At 44.0% G+C, this 20837-nt stretch overlaps 1 protein-coding gene across 2 annotated transcripts in view; it reads right to left on the bottom strand.

The window, feature by feature from the left end:
- Positions 1-20837, bottom strand: part of MFSD8 (major facilitator superfamily domain containing 8) — a 28647-nt gene that overhangs the window by 3527 nt on the left and 4283 nt on the right. The window contains exons 2-11 of one of the 2 annotated variants that reach the window (XM_074993317.1): positions 17843-17934; positions 16494-16537; positions 14228-14468; positions 13810-13923; positions 12227-12371; positions 11615-11670; positions 3216-3321; positions 1665-1799; positions 1057-1160; positions 718-974 (exon numbers count right to left, since the gene is read on the bottom strand). In XM_074993317.1, coding sequence (XP_074849418.1) covers positions 718-974; positions 1057-1160; positions 1665-1799; positions 3216-3321; positions 11615-11670; positions 12227-12371; positions 13810-13923; positions 14228-14468; positions 16494-16537; positions 17843-17934 — 1294 coding nt within the window. The remainder of the gene's footprint in view (positions 1-717; positions 975-1056; positions 1161-1664; positions 1800-3215; positions 3322-11614; positions 11671-12226; positions 12372-13809; positions 13924-14227; positions 14469-16493; positions 16538-17842; positions 17935-20837) is intronic. The other variant, XM_074993318.1, reaches the window with a different exon arrangement.

Here is a 20837-nt window from a genome sequence, read left to right as displayed (position 1 = left end):
TAGAGGACATAAAAGCCTGTCTTACAGTAAAAGACAGACTTTAGACTGTGAACAAATCACCTCTTAAATTTCTTGTTTAGCTTAATACAGAAATATCTACACAGAGAGAAGATTTTTGACACTGGAAGGCTTTTTGCTACCAAAAAAACAAAAACAAAAAAACACCACCACCAATGCATGGCAGCTGAAACTAGGTAAATGTGGTACAAATTTTTAAGAGTGAAGATAATCAAGAAAAGCTTATCTATGGAGTTGTTGGATTGTCCACCACTTATTATTTCTATAATCTTAGCATCCCTAAATGGACTGGAACACCACTGAGCTAGATGTGACACAAAAGCAAGATTGATGCTATTTTTAAAAATATGCTCAAGTCCAAGCACAAGATAAAGGTCTCATGCAGGAATTATTGGGTGAAATTCTGCATCATGGGTAAGTTTCATTTATAGACCAGAATGATCTAACAATTTTCTTTCTCAACTTTCCTTTTAAAAATTACCTTTAGCAGATGTTTTAAATATGTATATTGATAAAGAGCTTCAAAAGTTGAAAGGCAAATTCATTTATTGTTTTTAAATGTCAAAAAAGAGGATTCATCCCATAACCAACAAAGCAGTTTTGAGCTGATCTGAAGACCAATGGAACAAATGATGCCATCAAGTTTACACATTCCTCTAGCAGCAACATCGGAACAAATTCCCTAGTTTTCATGCTTACCTGAGGCTTTGGTCCTAGAATTTTAGAGTATAAAGTATAGGACATGACATTACAGACTGGATAGCCCAATCCTATCAGTATATCAGAGGTGATATACTGTGCGAGGTGGATCACAGGAGTGTACAGGCACCAGGGCTGCACAATAGAACATCCTGTTGGTTCTACTGTGTAATTAGATGATAGTTGTGTTTGGAACTTCCACAAAGGTGTAAGCATTTCACTGAAGATGATTCTGGGAAGAGTATTATTCTTTACATCTGGAAATTAAAAAAGGAATGCTGTTTAAAAATATGTCAATGAAATACATAGAGCATAGGTTAGCATTATTTATAAACATACCTTCCCACTGGATATTTGGTAATTGTTTTCCCCATGGTAACAGGATGAAGAATCCAACCAAGATGATCACTAGGCCTCCAAAGAGTACAGCACGCTCACCAGTCCTGTTTAATAAAACTAAAATTACATAATACATATTCATGACCAAATATTGCTTTCTAAAGCAATATCTAAAAATAATCTACTACACACAATGTACATTTTATTCATGTGACTATTTCCAATTACTTAAGTGGAATTATTTGGTTGACATAATTTGGCACATTTACTCAGCAAGAGAACTACAAAAAGATAGTTCAAAACTGGAACAAGTTCTCTAGGGAGGTTGTGCAATTCCACTTCTTGGAGGTGTTTAAGAACAAGTTAGACAACTATCCATGATGGTCTAGGTATATTCTTAATTCCACTCACGGCAGGAGGATGGATGACATGATCCTGAGGTCCTCTTGTAACCCAGTATTTCTAATATTTGCTAAATTAAGGGGAGCAGAATTTGATTTGGATAACGAAGATTTGATTTAAAGTTCCCCCAGGCTTTTATGAAGACAAACATTTTCCTGTCTGTTTGCATTAAGGTAACAGGAGCAAAAACCTGATGAATTACTTACTTCTTAGAAACTACTTGAACCACCATGAAGACAATGACTGATTCAATGCCAATTGCACCAAGGATTATTCCATTATAAAAAACTGCTTCTTTCCTGGTCCAGGAATACATATCCATTGTCAATGGAGTAGCTATGCTAGGCAGGACAAAAGTGACATTATTAAAACCTGCATAGCAGCATCCATATATTTATTATCTATACAATCGTATATGGTCATACAGAAGTCCTCTCTCCTGACAAACAGCCAAGAATATGTATGCTGTTTATATCATCATTCTGTGATGCATTACTTACAACACAAATTCTATGTGCCTGACTTTCAACTCATTATATCGAACCTACATTGATGTAATATAATTTATTTAAATGGATTCATGGTGGCATACAACACACACACAGTAGAGAGGAAAAATCTGGTCCTTTGCATGTAAGAGAGAAATATTTGAGGCTGAAATAGTCACTTATTTGTGGTGTTCAAGGTTTAGCTATACAGCTGTATATAATGTTAATGGGATATGTGCATTTATTTCCTTTCACAAAGTGAAGAAAATTTGGCCATTATGTTGCATTCACCAGCCCTTTGCCAGTGGCATAAAACAGATGTTCACTCACTGAAATCCCTCTCGTTTAGTTCTTCTCTTTCCCTCACTTTTACTCCACTCCACCAAATGATCTTCACTGTTGTAATCTCTGATTGAGCAAAAAGGCCTAGACACTATCTGCTTCAAAATTATGCTTTGCAATTCTGTTTCTATGTAATATTCCCAACCTTTGCCAGCACAAGTGAAAAAACAAAAACTTAAGAACCTCAGAATTCTATTGCACATATATTCATTAAAAAAAAATCACCCATATTTGCCTTAGTTCAATTTTAATGTACAAGAGATAAATGTACATCTGTTTTACATGAGAATTCTTATTTTCTCTTTTGACTCTATGAAATCCCCCTATTAAGTACTGACTTATTTTTTAAAAAAATTTATATTTATATACAGCAGTCACATCTCTTATTTAACATTGCTAGATACTTCAATCCTAAAGAATAGCAAAGGACTTTTTTCAGTAGTGGTTGAAGTGATTCTTTTATATATAAAGTCTGATGTAGACTGCACTATGTATTACAAGCCCACACAATTTTTAGGAAAAGTAGTACAGGACAATGTAGCCAGCTGAAAAAATTATTTCTTTTTCAGGAGATTTGCTAGAAAGAATTACCTCTATTGAAATCTAAGGTGGATACTGGGTTTACATCTCAACTCATGTTAAATCTTAATTAAACACAAATGTTCAGGAATTTGGGTTTACGTTCCATTCAAAAGTTACGCAAGTATTTTAAAAGTAATACATAGTTAAAATACATGCTAAATTAATGTAGTGTACTACATGGAAAGTATAGCACAACTCAATTTTAATTAGGTCTTGTTTTTGGTAGGGTGGGATATTTGTGAAGCATTCAAGTTACAGTAATGAGTGCAACTGAAAAGCCTTTATCTTTAAAAACACTTGATAAACACTAATTAATGAGTAACAGGAGAAAACTGGCTGACTTACGTTTCAAAAACAGCAAAAACAAACAAGAAGACAAAAAAAAGAGTGTTGATTGTTAGAACAGCAACCTGGTCAATGTTTCCTTGAGCAACCTGATCAAAATCACTTTCTGTAAAGAAATAATTTTGCAGTTGAGTTCATTCTTAAGAAGTTTTGTAATTCAATCAAGATGCTATAATATTACTCTGCAGCTGCAAGTATTAATAACATCATGCATAATGTACAACTGTGACAGAGGGGAGGATACAAACAGGAGTCCCTGCATTCTGATTATTCATCTATTAAATAATTACCCTTGAAGAAGCTTTTGGGCATAGTTAGTCTATCAGGCTGGTTGGCTGGTTTAAAATAACACATCAGCCCAGGCTGATAAAGAGGTGGAAAAGAAACGTCTAAAGTAACAAGGGCCGTGTCTACACTAGCAAATGGCCATTTCGAAGTTTACTAATGAAGCACTGAAATGCATATTCAGTGCTTCATTAGCATGCGGGCAACCGCGGCACTTCGAAATTGATGCGGCTCACCGCCGAGCGGCTCATCCCAATGGGGCTCCTTTTCAAAGGAGCTGCTCATGGGAATAAGGGGACTTCGAAGTAGGCGGGGTCCTTTCGAAAAGGAGCCCCGTTGGGATGAGCTGCATCAATTTCGAAGCGTTGTGGCCACCCGCATGCTAATGAAGCGCTGAATATGCATTTCAGCGCTTCATTAGTAAACTTCGAAATGGCCATTTGAATGGCCATTTCGAAGTTTGGAGCTAGTGTAGACATAGCCAAGGCTACCTTAGCTCCATTCCCCTCAGGCCCTAGTAAAGGGATCAAAAGCTATGTTAGCACTGTAAACAGCCTGTTGCACAGGAATGTTGTGAAAAGGACAGAGGGAACTCAAAATAAACACAATGAAGACAGGAACAACTGTTGGAGGCTGTGCAGCTTCTACATGAAGTAAACAGCAGAGGAACCTTGTCCCCTGACCTGAATCTTTCTGGATTTGACACACACACTTTTTGGAAATAAATGTATTTTATTTATTAAGAAAAGGAAGTGTTTAAATTGCAATTCTCCCTTTGATTTACATTAAAAAAGAAAAGGCTCTGGCTAAGGGCAAGCATGATTTGAATGGTAATGGAAAAAAATATATTATTATTTCCTAGAGAATGTCATTACTACTGATTTTTCAGAATTTGTGAAGCACTGTAAACCTAGACTTGTGTAACACAGATTTTAGTATGGCCTTCAGTGTGGCTTGATCTGTCTCCTGAGGGTTTAACTTTCTACCCCCACCCCCCCACCCCACACACACAGTGGTGTGAACTGCCACTTGTGTGCCAGTCATGGATCCCTGCTGCACAGGGTGAGGAGGGCACTAACCCTTGCAGACTCAGTCAACACGTGGTGGCTGGGCTGTCTGGCAGGGGAAAGGAAGCAGCTCTGTGTGATGCAGGAAAGCACTTCCTGCAAGCACTGTGCCGTCATTTCCACTGGTGAAGAATCATGCCACTGGGAGCGACAGCACGTGGTGCCTGCAGGGAACATTTCCCTGCAGCACACAGAACTAAGCAAAGACGTGCTGCCATTCATCCCCTGGAATTGTGCCATAGAGGCCCCACAGTCCACCTGCCCCATGCCACCCAAATCCCAGGCCCTCACCCTGATCTAGCACCCCGCCTGGTTCCACCCAGACTCCACACCCGCTCTCCCACCCAGATCCTGCACACCCACCCTGCTTCTGCACACCACTACCCCTCTTCCTGAATCCTGCTCCTGCACCGCCATCTAGACCCCACATCCCCATTCTGCTCCTGTACTTTCCTTCCTGCTCAGAACCCCACACCTCTGATTGCTCCTGCATGCTACCTCCTGCCCAGACTCTGCAACTCTATCTCCAGCCTAGCTTGGAGCCCCAGAAGAGTTAATCTAGCCCTGGGGCAAGCCCTGAGCCTCTGCACATGGGGCTGGAGCTCACGAGGAGTGAGGGGAGTGTCTTTTCCCTGCTTCCGAGTTGGGGGTCACGCCTGTGAGGGTTTTTCCCCCTCCTTCTCACTTGGGGACTAGGTCAGTGAGGGTCTGTTTGTGTGTGGCTGACTGATTTTTTTTCTTGAGTCAGTGGCCCTTGACCCCAAAAAAAGAGAAGTTACTCACCTGTGTAGTAACAATGGTTCTTCGAGATGTGTCCCCGTGGGTGCTCCACAGTAGGCGTCGGGTTCGTCCCGGCGCTGCAGCTTGGAAAATCTTCAGCAGTCTCCTTCAGGTCACGCATGCGCCGATGCGCATCGGCTCTTCGCACGCTTACGGTCATGTGCACAATCCGGTCCCCGCCAATTCCTGATCAACCGCTCCGGACGCCCCTGAAAAACACATAAACAGAGCTCCGAAGTGGGGAGGAACGGGTGGGTAGTGGAGCACCAAAGGGGACACATCTCGAAGAACCATCGTTACTACACAGGTGAATAACTTCTCTTTCTTCTTCGAGTGGTCCCTGTGGGTGCTCCACAGTAGGTGACTACCCAGCAGTAACCCACCCCCCCCGAAAAAGGAGGTGGGTACCCGATTTATGTGCAGCTTGCCCATGAAAGGACTGCTGTTGACAGGCGTGTATCCTCATCAAGCATCCTGTGCATGGCGTATTGCTTGGTGAAGGTGTCATAGGAAGACCACGTCGCCGCTCTGCAGATATCTCTCAGCGCGATGCCTTTGAAGAAGGCCGTTGACGCCACCATCGCCCTAGTAGAGTGGGCTCTTGGTGGAACTGGCAGAGGAGTCTTGCAAATCTCGTTAACACAGTCTTATGCAAGACACAATGTGATTTGAAATCCTCTGTGAAGATAGCGCTTCTCCTTTTGACCTGGATGCAATGGACACCAGGAGTCTGTCCGTTTTCCAGAAAGGTTTAGTTCTATCGATGTAGAAGGCCAGTGCCCTTCTTACGTCAAGTAAGTGCAACCGTGCCTCTTCATTTAAGTTGTGAGGCTTAGGATAGAACGAGGGCAGCACTACTGGTTCGTTGATATGAAAGTCTGAAGAGACCTTCGGAACGAAGGCTGGGTGTAATAGTAAGACCACCGCTTCTTTTGAGAAGATCGTGCAGGGTGGTGTGGACGTTATGGCCACGAGTTCGCTCACTCTGCGAGCTGACGTGATTGCCAGGAGGAAAGTCGTTTTAATAGTAAGTAGTTGAAGGGGGACCGTAGCCAATGGTTCAAAGGGCGGTCCAAGAGGGTGTGTAGAACTAGGTCTAAACTCCATGACGGCGGTATTGGTTTCCAAGGGGGGTACAGATTCACCAACCCCTTTAGGAAACGCGAGACAACAGGATGGGCAAATGTGGTTGATCCATCCTCTTCATGCCGAAACGCTAATATAGCCGCCAGATGCACCTTTATAGAGGATAGCGAAAGTCCATTTTGTTTGAGTTGTAGCAAATAATCCAGAATCGTAGGTATGGTGGCGTCCTGGGGTACTAGTTGCCTGGAGGAACACCATTCGGAAAAACGCAACCATTTGTGCTGATAAGTCTTTCTGGTGGAAGTTCTCCGACTACATTCAAGGACTTGTTGTACTCCCTCTGAGCATGTAGTCTCTAAGGTGCTTAGCCATGGATTAGCCATGCTTGTAGCCGAAGTCTTTTTGGGTGCGGGTGCGGTATTGACCCCCGAGCCTGAGTGAGAATGTCCGGTACTGTTGGTAGGGGAAACGGCCAATGTTGAGCCATGGGCAAGAGCAATGGGAACCACTGTTGCCGGTCCCAGGTTGGGACTATGAGTATCATGCGTGCTTTCTCCCTTCTGGCCTTCTCCAAGACCTTGTGTATAAGTGTCGTGGGAGGGAATGCATAAAGTAGAGGGCCCTTCCATGGGATCATGAAGGCGTCCCCCAAAGACTCCTGTCCCATGCCCGCTCTGGAGCAGTATTGGGGACATTTCTTGTTTTCTCGGGTGGCAAACAAGTCGATTTGGGGAAAACCCCATCTGCGGAACACCTGGTGAAGTAGGTCTGAATGGATCTGCCACTCGTGAGTGGGCGCAAAGTGTCTGCTGAGTTGGTCCGCCTTGATGTTGTGGACCCCCGGTAGGTATGAAGCCTTTATGATTATATTGTTGGCGGTGCACCAGTTCCAGAGTCGGACTGCCTCCGCACAAAGCGTACGAGACCTGGCTCCCCCTGTCGGTTTATATAAAACGTGGTGGTGTTGTCGGTATTCACACCGACTATTTTTCCGTGCAGATAATTGTGAAAATGCCTGCACGAATTGAACACTGCCCTGAGCTCTAATATGTTTATGTGCAGTGTCTTCTCTGCGGGGGACCATAATCCTTGAGTGGTTTTGTTGTCCATGTGAGCCCCCCATCCCATATGGGAGGCATGTGTTGTAATGAACACAGTAATTTGCGGTTGGCAGAAGGGCACCCCTGTTAGGACAGTCTTGGGGTTTCCCTACCATGTTAGCGAGCTTCGTGCCTCTGTTGTAAGTGACACCCTCTTGTGGACGGTGTGGATTGAGGGTTTGTATACAGTTGCCAACCAATGCTGCAATCCTCGCATATGCAGCCTGGCGTTTTGCACCCCAAACGTGGTGGTTGCCATATGCCCCAACAGTTGTAAGCACGTGAGAACTGGAACAGTGGGGCTGTACGTTAGTAGTTGTACGAGAGATTCGATGGCACGAAAACGAGCCTCGGGTAAATACACCCTTGACGTGACTGAGTCTATCCGAGCCCCTATAAACTCTATATTTTGCGTGGGGTCGGTCTTTGACTTTGAGAAATTGATGATGAGGCCCAGTGAGGTAAATGTTTTTGTGGTGATGTGCATCATCCGTAACACCTCCGCCCGGGAAGTTCCCTTTAGCAGGCAATCGTCCAGGTACGGGAAAATGAAAACTCCCTGTCTGTGCAGATATGCTGACACCACCGCTAAGGTCTTGGTGAAGACTCTGGGTGCTGAAGAGAGTCCGAATGGGAGGACTCTGTACTGGAAATGATCTGTGCCCACAAGGAACCGGAGGAAACGCCTGTGGGCTGGATGAATTGCGATATGAAAATACGCATCCTGTAAGTCGAGGGCTGCAAACCAATCGCCATGGTCTAGTGCCGTGATTATTAAAGCCATTGTAGTCATTTTGAAGCGCTGTTTGCGTAGGTACTGGTTCAGTGCGCGTAAATCCAAAATGGGTCTCCACCCTCCTGTCTTCTTTTCCATCAGAAAATACCTGGAGTAGAACCCTTTGCCTTGAAATTGTTCCGGTACTCTCTCCACCGCCCCTATGAATAGGAGGTGGTCCACCTCCCACCTTAATTCCGGTAGGTGAGAGGGGTCTCTGAGAAGGGGTACGGTCGGAGGATTTGGTGGAGGTAAAGACTGGAAGGGGATCGTGTATCCCGTGTTTACAATCTCCAATACCCACTTGTCCGACGTGATGCTTTTCCATTGTGGGTAAAATGGCTTGAGTCGGTGATGGAACATGTACTGAGATTGGCACTGAGGTACGGTCTTGGCTTCGCGGCCCTCAACATACCCGTCAAACTTGCTGTCTTGCACTTTGCCCTGCGGAGGCGTTGCCCTGCTGAGGCTGGCGCCAAGGGCCCTTATAGTGCGTTTGCTGATGATGTCCCTGACCATACCCCTGTTGAAATTGGGTACATTGCTGTTGGTAACCATAACGGCGTTGCTGAGGATAAAATTTCTTCCTTCTGAACGGTGGGGTATATATCCCCAATGTCCGAAGTGTCGCTCTGGAATCTTTGCTCAAGTGTAGGACTGAGTCGGTCGATTCAGCAATTTTATTTTGTCGAAGGGGAGGTCTGCAATTTTGACCTGTAACTCCTTTGGAATGCCGGATGTGTGAAGCCACAACTCTCTCCGCATTACCACTGCAGTGGCCACAGCGCAGGCCGCTGTGTCCGCCACATCCAGTGCAATCTGCACGCCCGCTTGAAAAGCCGCATAGCCCTCTTGCACAATCGCCTTAAGAATTGGCCTTTTATCCTCCGGAAGGAAGTCCATGAGGGCAGTAAGCTTGGAATAGTTGTCGAAATTGTGATTCGACAAATGAGCGGCATAGTTGGCCATGCGGAGCAACAGAGTAGAGGAGGAGTAGGCTTTTCTACCCAGAAGATCCAGCTTCTTTATGTCCTTGTCCAATCCCCCAGATTTGTACTGGGACGATTCGGACCTGTGTTGGGACGATTCAACCACTAGCGAGTTTGGCTGTGGATGACTAAATAGAAATTCCATACCTTTCGCAGGGATGAAGTACTTTTTGTCCGCTCTTTTGTTGGTAGGAGGAGCGGATGCTGGAGTCTGCCATATATTAGTGGCTGCCTCCATGATTGCATCGTCCAAAGGAATAGCAATTTTAGAAGAAGATGGAGGCCTGAGGTTTTTAAGGAGTCTGTGGTGTTTCTCCTGCACCTCCGCCACTTGAATATCTTGGGATTGAGCTACTCGTCTGAACAGCTTCTGGAACTGTTTCAGGTCATCTGGGGGAGAAATGTCTCCAGGGACCACGGCCTCATCTGGCGAGGATGAGGAGGCATCACTATGGTATCTCTCCTCCAATTCCTCTGGATCCTGGCTGTATTGATGTGATTGCCTTTGTGGAATTTCGAGGTGGGGTTCAATGCCTTTAGACCCAGCCTCTGATTGGGGAACTCGTGGTGTTCCCCCAGGTGGAAGCAGAACACTGTGGCGTTGAGGGGTGGTCGACGGGGATCCATAGTGAGACGTCGACCTCCTATGCTGACGCCCCACATAATGAAGGCGGTCGTAGCAACAGGGACAGGGGCCCGGCGATGGAGACCTGGACCATGACCCAAGGATGTAAGGGTGGTGCCTGGAATGTCGAGACCTCCGAGATGATACCGACATACAAGGAGAGCCTCTGTGAGAAAACTCGTAGGGATCTCTGCTAGATGATGGAGAAAAGCGTGCAGACCCCTGGGATGGACTCCGAAGAAAAGGAGAAGGACATCTGTAGCAGGCTGAAGGTGTTGCTGCCCGTCAAATCTCCGGTGGTGATCGTGGTGACAGAGGCAGCGCAATTACCTCAGGAGAGGGGCTGCAGTGCCCGGTCTTCATTTTAGCCTTTACCCTCTCGGGTGGTCTTGTTGGTGAACTTGGTACCGGAGCTCCCGGTGCCGTTGTTGCCGGTGCCGTCGTCCTCGGTGCCGTCGATCCTGGTGCCAATGTCCTCGGTGCCGTCGATCCCGGCGCCTCTGGGGAAGTCTCGATCGGTGCCGGACTGACTAGTGCCTGCACGGCTCTCGGTGCCATCTCCCCGGTAGCTGCAGGGCCTTGAGTGGTCGCATGCGCCACGGCTTTACCAGTGGAGGAAGCCAGCGTGTGCAGGCCCTTTGTTATACTCGTCCCGCTCCCAACAGTAAGGGGCAGGGATCAAGTAGGCGAGGCTCTTCTTTTCTTCTGCGCAGAGGAGGTCAAAGAGGCAGCCTTCCTCTTGTGTGGTCCTGAAGAGCCCTCCGCATGCGTTGCCTCTGATGAGGCAGGCTGAAGTGCTTGTCAACCAACAGCATCTTCAGCCTCATTTCTCTATCTTTTCTAGCTCTATTAGTCAACTTGGAACAATGGGAGCACTTCTGGGGAACGTGCGTCTCCCCAAGACACCGTATGCACCTGCTATGGCCATCCAAAGCAGGCATGGCCTCCAGGCAAGATTCACACTTCTTAAAGCCAGGGGATGGCATTGTTAAAACTTAACTCTGAGTCCTTAGGTGCTAATAGCACACTTAACAGTCTGTTAGGTGATGTTAATAACCGTTGGCCTTTGAAGGCCGACAAACAAAAGCAGTGGGCCCGCCCGGAGGCGGCCGCTGCGGTTTTAAGATAGTCTGTAACTTTTAACAACTTTTAACAGAGTAACTAACTATAATAACTATAGAACTGCTAACTATGAACTGTTAAAAACTATTAACACGAGAAAAAAATAAGATTTCTCTGTCTCAGGCGTTGGAGCCGGAGAGGATTCCGTCTGCAGCCGTTAGCGGTTGAGAAGGAACTGGCGGGGACCGGATCGCGCACGTGACCATAAGCGCGCGAAGAGCCGACGCGCATCGGCGCATGTGCGACCTGAAGGAGACTGCTGAAGATTTTCCGAGCTGCGGCGCCGGGACGAACCCGACACCTACTATGGAGCACCCACAGGGACCACTCGAAGAAGTTCCCCATCTATGCCCTAGATGATAACTTTCATTACCAACTTGGTCCAGATTTCAATCCATCTGGAGACAGAAGGATCTATATCTCATAACTAATTCTGACTTGCTTAATCCACCACCCTTTGTAATATTGCTAAATGAAGGCTTGACCTTAATAAAAAGGCACTCTTTATATACAAATCTGATAGTACATTAAAGTAACAAGGAATGTGCCAGTTTGCCGAGAAAATATTACCTTCTTCAAAATTGATGCTTTTGCATTGTCTTCCCATGTCATCCACTTGATGTTCTCTAAAGATTGAAAATTGTTCTCATTAACAGTTTACCCAATTCTTTTCTTTTGTACCAAGACACAGTTACATGTACCAAGCCCCACACTGCACAGGTTGGGGGATGGGGGAAGAGGACGCTCCAAGTCTTGTCACAGGCCTGATCCAGCCCAGGGGTAGGAGATTTCTCACCCCCGATCTAGGAGACAGACACAGAGACTGCCAAGTCTCTGCAAGTTATTATGATCTGGGAAGACCCCTATATGCATTTTGAATTCTATAAACTAGGTATATGCACTGAGTTATGATGCTAGCACCATAATGTTCTGCTTTTATTGTCTCTACCATATACATCACTAAGCTTTGCTTAGTGAAGAGTGAGAATGCATGTGCCATAGATGATAGTCACACTGAATAATAAATTATCTCTGCTCTTTTGACAATTCTATCCATTACTTAGTGTATCAGTGGATTTTATTCTGATAAGCAGCAGACTATTTTCAACAAAACTGAAAGTATCCACAACAGACCATCCACAATCTTCGAACAGTAACAGGTTATAGTTTCTATTTAGTTACCTGAATATAGCAAAAATTAGAATAATATTAATAATTCCTAGGAAAGCCGCCATTAGAACTGGTGCTGTGTACATGTTCACCTGGAGATGAATGATTTCCCACGTCACTCCTTTTTCTCCAATTAGAGAGAAACAAGTCTGAAAAACTTAAGACAATAAAAACCCATCACCTCAGTAAATTCCAACAAAATTATTAATGCATTTCTGTTTGGGTAATCCAGTTCACAGTCATCTGATGGGTATCAATAGAATCATAGCTATCTGGAAATAGGTGCACATATTTAGAACCTGCAATTCCTAGAAAACCATAGCAATATACTCAAACAGCAGTGTGACACTAAGAACAAGTCACTCAAGCTGCACAAAGGTCAAGAAAGGAAAATTACCCAGCCCCAGATCTACCAGCTACTAGCTGAACTTCATGTGCAAAGTATTAACCTCCTGCTATAGCAATGTCCCAGTGGCTAGTCCTTAAAGACTGTAAACTAGCTGCACCTTATTTAAGGGGAGTTGGCATTAAGTGCCTATGCAAGTTTGACCTCATTTCTTAGGCAGCTATCCTCCCACACTCGCCATATAATTATGACTCTGTAGTTGAGCTTTGTATGATAACTTCATCTACTCTTCCAGCCATAGGAATATCCTACTTTGGGACAGGGCTATCCCTTCTGCTGGGTCCAGCAGAACGAAAACAGGAAAACAAACAAACAAACAGAAACAAAAAACCCCCACTAAACAGGTGACACAAAACAAACAAAAAGACCCATTAAACAGTGGGAGCAGAATATGCATGCACATGTAAGAGCTCCTCCCCTGCCTAGCATATGATCATCAGGAAGCTGGCTGAGTTTCTATCAAAATGAAGAATGGGAAGGGAGAACGCACCCTGTATGTGTCACTCAAGGAGACTGCCTCTTCAGTTGTATGGCCTCTTTATGCTTCTTCTATGGTTGATAGACAGCCAACCAAGGAATACTCTCATCCACTGAAGTATAAGGAAATGCTCTAATCATGCTCAATGGCTATAATTTCCTATGGTAACTGAGTAAAGTGGAGCCCATAACTATATATGGAATGAGGTCAGGCTTGCGTAGCTACCAAAAACCAATACTTTCCTCTCCCTAAATGTAAGGTACAACTAGTTTGCACTCTTTATGGACCAGCTGGGAAGCATTGTGGAGATACCTTTTTCTTGAGGGATGGGGGTGAGGATCAGGGGACGCACTTAATTTTCTCAACCGCATCAATTAATTGGCAATGGAAATAAATAGTTTAAATTTACTTTATTAATCCAGTTACACCTGGTAAATTGCCACCAAAATTACACAGAATAGAAATGTACTCAAAACAATTACACTTTTTTTGAGGTAGAGTATTTTGGCTCAGTGTTATTTGAACAGCAGCTTAAGGATAAAGCACAGGAATGTGCTATTTATTCAGTTTAATATTACGACAAAATGTGCTTGTTTTTGTGTGCACTGATGCTGAGGAAATTCCCAGCCCCAAACTTAATGTCTGATTTTCTCCTAAATAATAAAAGGAGTGTTATTTATTTTGGAGGAATGAGGAAATAAAACATTGTACCAGGTCCTAGTATGAATCCTGTTGCTTGACAGGCACTGGTGTTGGCCATAGCACTAGTTCTTTCTGTCAGAGAAGTGGCACCAGCAATGTATGATCGAACTACTGCTACATTTCCTTGGGGAAAAAAGAAAAAAAATTTAAACCTCCATTCACACTTAGTTCAATTCCTCCTCCCCAGCTCCCACCATACTTTCATATCAAATCAGGCAGTTTATTAATGATACTCAATGTTTCCCTATTACATGCACCAAGAAAGTATATAATTGTGCAGCACCATACACAGTGTTAGCTAACTACTTGTGTTAATCATTTGGGAAGACATTATCTGCCTAATAATTATTTTGCTTAACATAAGCTAGAACCTGTTCTCTCTTAGATAAGACGCCATCTTCACTAGTTTAAATTCCGCTGCTATTACCTGCTCCAAATCCCACAAGGGAACGAGCAACCAGCATGTAGTATTTGTTGTGTGAAGAAGGTAAATGGACATAGGCATAAAGGCAATTAGCAGCCACAGAAATGGTAATAGAAACAACAAGCGGCTCTCTTCTTGGCCTGTGATTGGACCATAAACCAAACAATGGTGAGGCTATCATTTGTCCAAGGCTGTATGAAGCAATAATCCACCCCAAGAAACTTGCATCTGCTGTCAGATCAATCTGCAGAAACAAGTACAGTGATTTTAAGAAAATTAGCGTACTATTATCATCATATCAGCAAATTATCACAGGGGTAGCCCTGTTAGTCTGTATCTTCAAAAGCAACTAGAAGTCCTGTGGCACCTTATAGATTAACAGAAACTTTGGAGCATAAACTTTCATGGGCAAAGACCTGCTTTGCCCACAAAAGCTTATGCTCCAAAATTTCTGCTAGTCTATAAGGTGCCACAGGACTTTTTGTTGTTTTACATACCAGCAAAAACAATTTTGGAATCAGTACCCTACAACATGTAAGGTTTTGTGCTATACTTCTGAAGTGCATCGTGTACCTGATGTTCAGGGGGCACCAGGGCATCTTTAAGACATCTTTGCACATTCCTGAATCTGAAATGCTCTGGAGGCTAAAGAGGGACCCTTGCACAACTTTCACTGAGGGTCTGTCACAGTCATCTCCCCATGCTGCCCTCATTATCCTCCTACACAATACATATTCTGTCTGGGGGCTCAGAAGGGGTTTTTGGAAGGCAGTGATCTCACAGTTCCTATACTAAGGAACTTCAGCCATAGCTGAAACCAGGACTTTAAAAAGGTCCTTTTACACCATTCCAGCCCTAACACAGAGGCCAGAGTGAGGATGACACTATTCCTTCAATGTGAAAAAAAAAAAAAATGTAACATAATAGTTCTTGGCACATAGAGATTTTTAGCTTCAAAGTTTTATAGAAATATTTTTTTTTAAGTGTGGACACCTTGTCCTACATACGGATGAATAGGACTTACACAGCGGCTATGTCTACACTACAGTGACCTGTCGACAGAATTAACTGGCGGAAAAGATCTTCTGGCAAAACTTCTGTTGACAGATCACGTCCACACAGAAAAGCTGATGTGAAAAATGATCTGCTTTGTTGAGAGGGAGTGGCTAGACTGCCTGGCCACGCTCTAGACAGAGCGGCCAACCAGATAGTCAGCAAATAGGCTGCTGGGTGAACTGGAAATCCTGTATGTCAACAGAGGGCCCCCAAGGGCATCTACATGACTTTTTTTGTTGACAGAAACTGTTGATAAAGCTGTCGGACGAAGTGCTGAGTTTTGTTGACAGACTGTTCACAAACCACATTGTGTGTGTAGACACCCCATGAGTTTTGTCAATAAAACCCTCTAGTATAGACACAGACAGTATGTTCATAGTGTCACTATAAAAGTCCTTTTTTGGGAAAACAAATGATCTTAGATAGCTACAGTTTTCTCCCAAACTACAATACAACTTTAAGTGAAGTAATATTGGGAACCTAATGTTTAAAGATTGATAACATGAACCATTATTAATTTGGTAAATTAAAAGGACAAATTTTATGTTGTGTATTAAAAACTATCAGAAGTTAAGAAAGGAAGTTTACAGACTAGTCATACACTACCCCTTACTGATTTGATACAACTGTTTTGATTTGTTTGCATTTTTTATGAAGTTCACTGTTTTCCACTGCATACTTTTTAGGCACAGATCATGTCCCCATTTGTGTCTATAATGCATAGCACACTAGGATTTGAATGGAGCCTACTTCAACAAAGATAATGAAAAACAGTACATATCCTCAAATATCCTGATTTTATGCTAACACTGTTTAAACATGCAAGACAGTCACAAGTTTACAACTACATATTGCTTTGGCAGTATTTTCAAAGTAAACAGAATATCACAAATGTAATTACAAGTATGAAAAATCAGCATGCTATAGGGTAGTGCAAATTACTACTCTGGAAAAGTATCAGCCATTAAAAATAAAATACAACATTCCTACACAGTAAAGTGTGATTCAAGAATGGAAACAGAAAACTAATTAGTTTAAATATTATATATTCAGTATTTGGGGAGTTAGATAAATAAGTCCCAGATCCCTCAATGAAATCTACACAGAGTCAGCCTGTATAGAGCTTGTTGAAGGACTGGGTCATAAACTGTAAAGTAATCTCATGTTCTACTACAGCAGAAAATAAAAATTAGAATTATTGCAATTTACAAACCTTTTGCAGATATGGCCATATAGACATAATTACAATTGAAAAACCTGTGATATAATTAAAAAAAGAAAACAAAACTGGAGTTATTTTATATTGCTACATGTTATCAAATACTATGGGGCTTACATTTCTCCTTTTTAAAAATATCGAATTTTCAAACTCCCCATGGCAACCAAAACAACATTTTTGTCATGCTGAATAAAAGAGCAGTAATTTACTTATGTTAGAAAAATTCTTATTTAAAAACAAGGGTACCACGCTACACAGATGTATAAAAAGGCTTAATAGATTGCACACCTAGGTTGTGTCTACACGTGCCCCAAACTTCGAAATGGCCACGCAAATGGCCATTTCGAAGTTTACTCATGAAGCGCTGAAATGCAACTAAATACAATGTTGATATATTGTGGAAACAAAGTACTGTAACACCCCCATGAAGAAAAACCATCTGCAAATACTGTATTTTAAAATACATATATTTGTGTTCCAGCATCACAGAGAAATCCTCTTTCCTTAATACTAACAGTTACTTTTTGCTTTTACAGTCTACTAGCATTTTATACTTCATTTCATAACACGATCCTAGATCTGTCTGGTTACAAGTTACAACCTTACCTCATATGTCCTACTCAGAAATTAAAAATTAGAGTACAAAATTTTGGTCACTTTAGTGTTATGTCACTTTCTCTTTGCCAAAAATGCTGCATGAAAAAATCTGACTTCTTTGCACTAGGTTATTCATATGAAAGACAAACAAGGTGATAATTTTCCAAACTGATTTTATGAAACTTACCCTTCATTTTATCATCACTCTCAATTCACAAGTGATAATTGCATTTTATGATGTATAAAAGAAAAATAACTCTAGTATAGGTGGAACCTTACTGATTTAGCCCCTCAGGACCCTCAGTGATCCTGCAAAAGGAATTTTGCCAGGCCAAGGGAAGTTGATGTCCCCTGCTGGCCATCCTGCCATGGCTCGCCACTGCAGCCAGCCTTGCAACCCCAGTGCTCTGGCCCCAGTCCCCTGCAGTGGGGTGCTACTGTTGACTCTCTGGCCCCAGTACCCCACAAGGGGGTGGGAAAACGGCACCGTGGAGGGGAGGACTGTTGGGGGATGCCGCCTCAGGCCCAGCCTCAGCCAGCTGGTTGCCCCCCGGCTTGGCTCTCTGGTTCAGGAACATCCCTCATCCCTGCACAATGAGAGATGTTGATGGACCAGAGTGTGCCAGTTTTAGTAGGAGCAGGAATAGTTAAATACACAAGATTTCTTAGAATTTTCAAATTAAAACAGTATATCCATTGTACAAATAGAATCAAAATTCTGCTGGATGAAGATCAAGATTACTTACCTACACTGCTAAAAAACATTGTAAGATACATAACACGAATGGACCTCCACCTACTCCTATAATGCTGTTGGGTTTCCACAACATCCCCATTCCTTGAATAGTAAAAGAAAAAAATCTCATTGTTATTTATTTCTTAATTAAGAATATTTCAGTCATCAGTAGCATTTTTCACAAGTTACCTCAAATTATACAAATAGTGTATACATTATGTAGTTTACACTGGTCCTAACCATTCATTCATCAATATTAAATCAATCTAATTTACAACGTCAACATTGTTTCGGACATAAAGCTCATCTTTGCATGGAACAGCAGCAGGCTCTAAACGGTTTGCCTTTTCTAAAAAGGAACATTTACCCTGTTTTCTCTAGTTCTATTAATGATTGTTACAAGAACCTAGCACTATACACCTAATAAATGTGTCCTCCAGTATTTGTCTGAGTTGCAGCATTCTGTGATATATTTTGCTGAAATAAAAGACATCATCTATCACAGTGCATACTTGCTTTTTGATTCTAACTTACCTATTAAACCATGGTAGCACCAAAGAGAAAAAATTAGAATGTAATACGCCTTTCATTCACATGGACAATGAGGACGTAAATTAGCAAAAGAAAAAATATGCTGAAAAACTAAACTTTTGCCCACGCTGTATTTTTTTTAAATGAGTCAAGTCCACATTCATACAACTTGCCCAAGTGAAGACAGTGACTGTTGCTTGCTTATACCCAGATCCCGAATCCTACAAGCTTTTCACGTACGCAAAGTCTTTTGGGGGCACCACTTGACTTCAATGGATCTCCACATAGCCATAAGGTTTCTTTGGGCTTGTCTACACTACCACCTTCCTTCGAAGGAAGGATGGTAGTTAGGGTGTTGGGAGCTTACTAATTAAGTGCTGCCGTGCATAGGCAACACTTCATTAAGCAAATTCCCCCCGTGGCAACTTTGACGTTTTGAACTTCAAAGTACTGGCATGCGTCTAGCCATGGCTCACCCACTGGTACTTCGAAGTCTCCTTACTCCTCAAAATTTTGGAATTTTGAGGAGTAAGGGGACTTCGAAGGTGCCCCAGCACTTCAAAGTACTGGCGGGTGAGCCGCAGCTAGACACGTGCTGGTACTTCGAAGTTTAAAACTTCAAAGTTGCCGCAGGGGGGAATTTGCTTAATGAAGTGCTACCTATGCACGGCAGCACTTCATTAGTAAAATCGCAACACCCTAATTACCATCCTTCCTTCGAAGAAAGGTGGTAGTGTAGACAAGCCCTTTATGTCGTTATAAAACAGATCATAGGACTAGAGCCTAAACCATGACAGCTAAACATTCCCTTTCAGTATTACGAATTTAAAATAAACATAAAAATGAAGCCTTAGCAACTGAAAATAATGACAATAAAGAGTGAACTTGACAAGCCTATTTTCATTTTTCCTAAATTTTATGAAATGTAAAATATAAATAAACAGGTTAAATGTAAATATCGTTGGAGAGGTAGCTGTATTAGTCTGTAGCTTCACAAACCGCTATTACTGTAGCACCTTTTTCATCTGAAGAAGTGGGTGTTACCCACCAAAGCTCATAACCTAAATTTGTTAGTCTCTAAAGCTATGTCTACACTAGAGGATTTACTCAACAAAACCCATGAAGCATCCACACTAAAAATCAATAGAATCTGTACACAAAAAAGCCGTGTGGATGCTCCCAGGGGTCCTTTTGTCAACAGAACAGTCATCCATGGTTCATGCCCTATTCACAGCAATCACACCTCGATGCTCCCTGCCTCCAGCCAGTCTGAAACCTGCAGGGAGCCCCAGAAGTCCCATGGCAGAGAACCTGGAAACAGCAGAGCCACACACTGCCAGCTACATGTCCTCACAGCCATTCTCTGGGACCTAGGAATGATGGCCAAGGCTGCCTGAGACCCCCCAACCTCTGAGAAGACCTGCCTAAGGGGTTCCAGGACCCACCCAGGGTTCAAAGAAGCGGGTCTCATCCTGGACCGGGCTGGTAATCCAAGACCTCCTGGCCCTGTGGCCTGAGTAGGCCACACTGCTGGACTCCTTGGCAAAGAGGCACAACACCCTGGGGTATGCCCGTGCATCACCACAGCCCTGACTGACTGCAGACATCCCACCCACACTCCGGAGTAGATACGGCCCAAAGTAAAAGAAGTGTGCCAGGGTATGAGACACATGCCGTAAGTTGGGGGCAGGGATGGCCACCTACCCCTTCTACACAGAGATCCACCAGCTCCTGGGGGTGCAAGGCCAGCATCCCCAGCTGACAGACCATTGACACAGCTGAGGAGGCACCTGCAATGCTGATGGAGGGGCCAGGGACCCAGCCAGACCCCAACATGGACCCCAAGTCCAGCCAGGCGACCCTCATCACCACCCCTGGACTCAGGCCCCTTCAGTGAGGCAATGTCCAGGGCATTTCTGGAACTCTTTGAGGGATCCTCCAGTGAATATCCCACAGGTCATGCACCTCAGGGTGGGGGGAGCAGGTGCAGATGAGGCATTCCATGAGTCTCGCGAGGCTGGCTCTGGTGGGAACCTACACAGCGATCCCAGAATGTGCAACTATGTGTAAGGCAGCATCCCCAACCTAGACCCAGCAGGCAGCCCCTGGGCATAGGCATCAGCCCACTGACAGCCCCACAGGGGGCTCCACAAGCCTCTGGGCCCCAGGGAACATGGGGGATGGCCTGCCTGCCCCTGCCATAGCCGGAAGCAGGCCAGCCACACAGGCAATGGCCTGACCCCCAAACACACCACCAAGGAGTTTGGCTAGTGGCTCACAGGCACACCAACAGGCGAGCGGCAGCACCCACCCCATGGACAGTGCTGTGAGCCGCATGCATGTAGAGGGGCCCAAGAGAGGGCCAGGCTGCGCCCAGCACACCCACCACCCAAGCAGGGACTCGTCTGTGGCAGGACCGCCCCAGGCCACTAGCTCGTCAGGTGCGGGGGCACAGCAGTCAGCCCAGTCCCCCA

Source organism: Carettochelys insculpta, chromosome 4 (assembly GCF_033958435.1).
Source record: "Carettochelys insculpta isolate YL-2023 chromosome 4, ASM3395843v1, whole genome shotgun sequence".
In the NCBI taxonomy this organism is placed as follows: Eukaryota; Metazoa; Chordata; order Testudines; family Carettochelyidae; genus Carettochelys; species Carettochelys insculpta.
The sequence above is the reverse complement of the archived record's forward strand: the minus strand, read 5'-3'. Positions and strand labels throughout refer to the sequence as shown.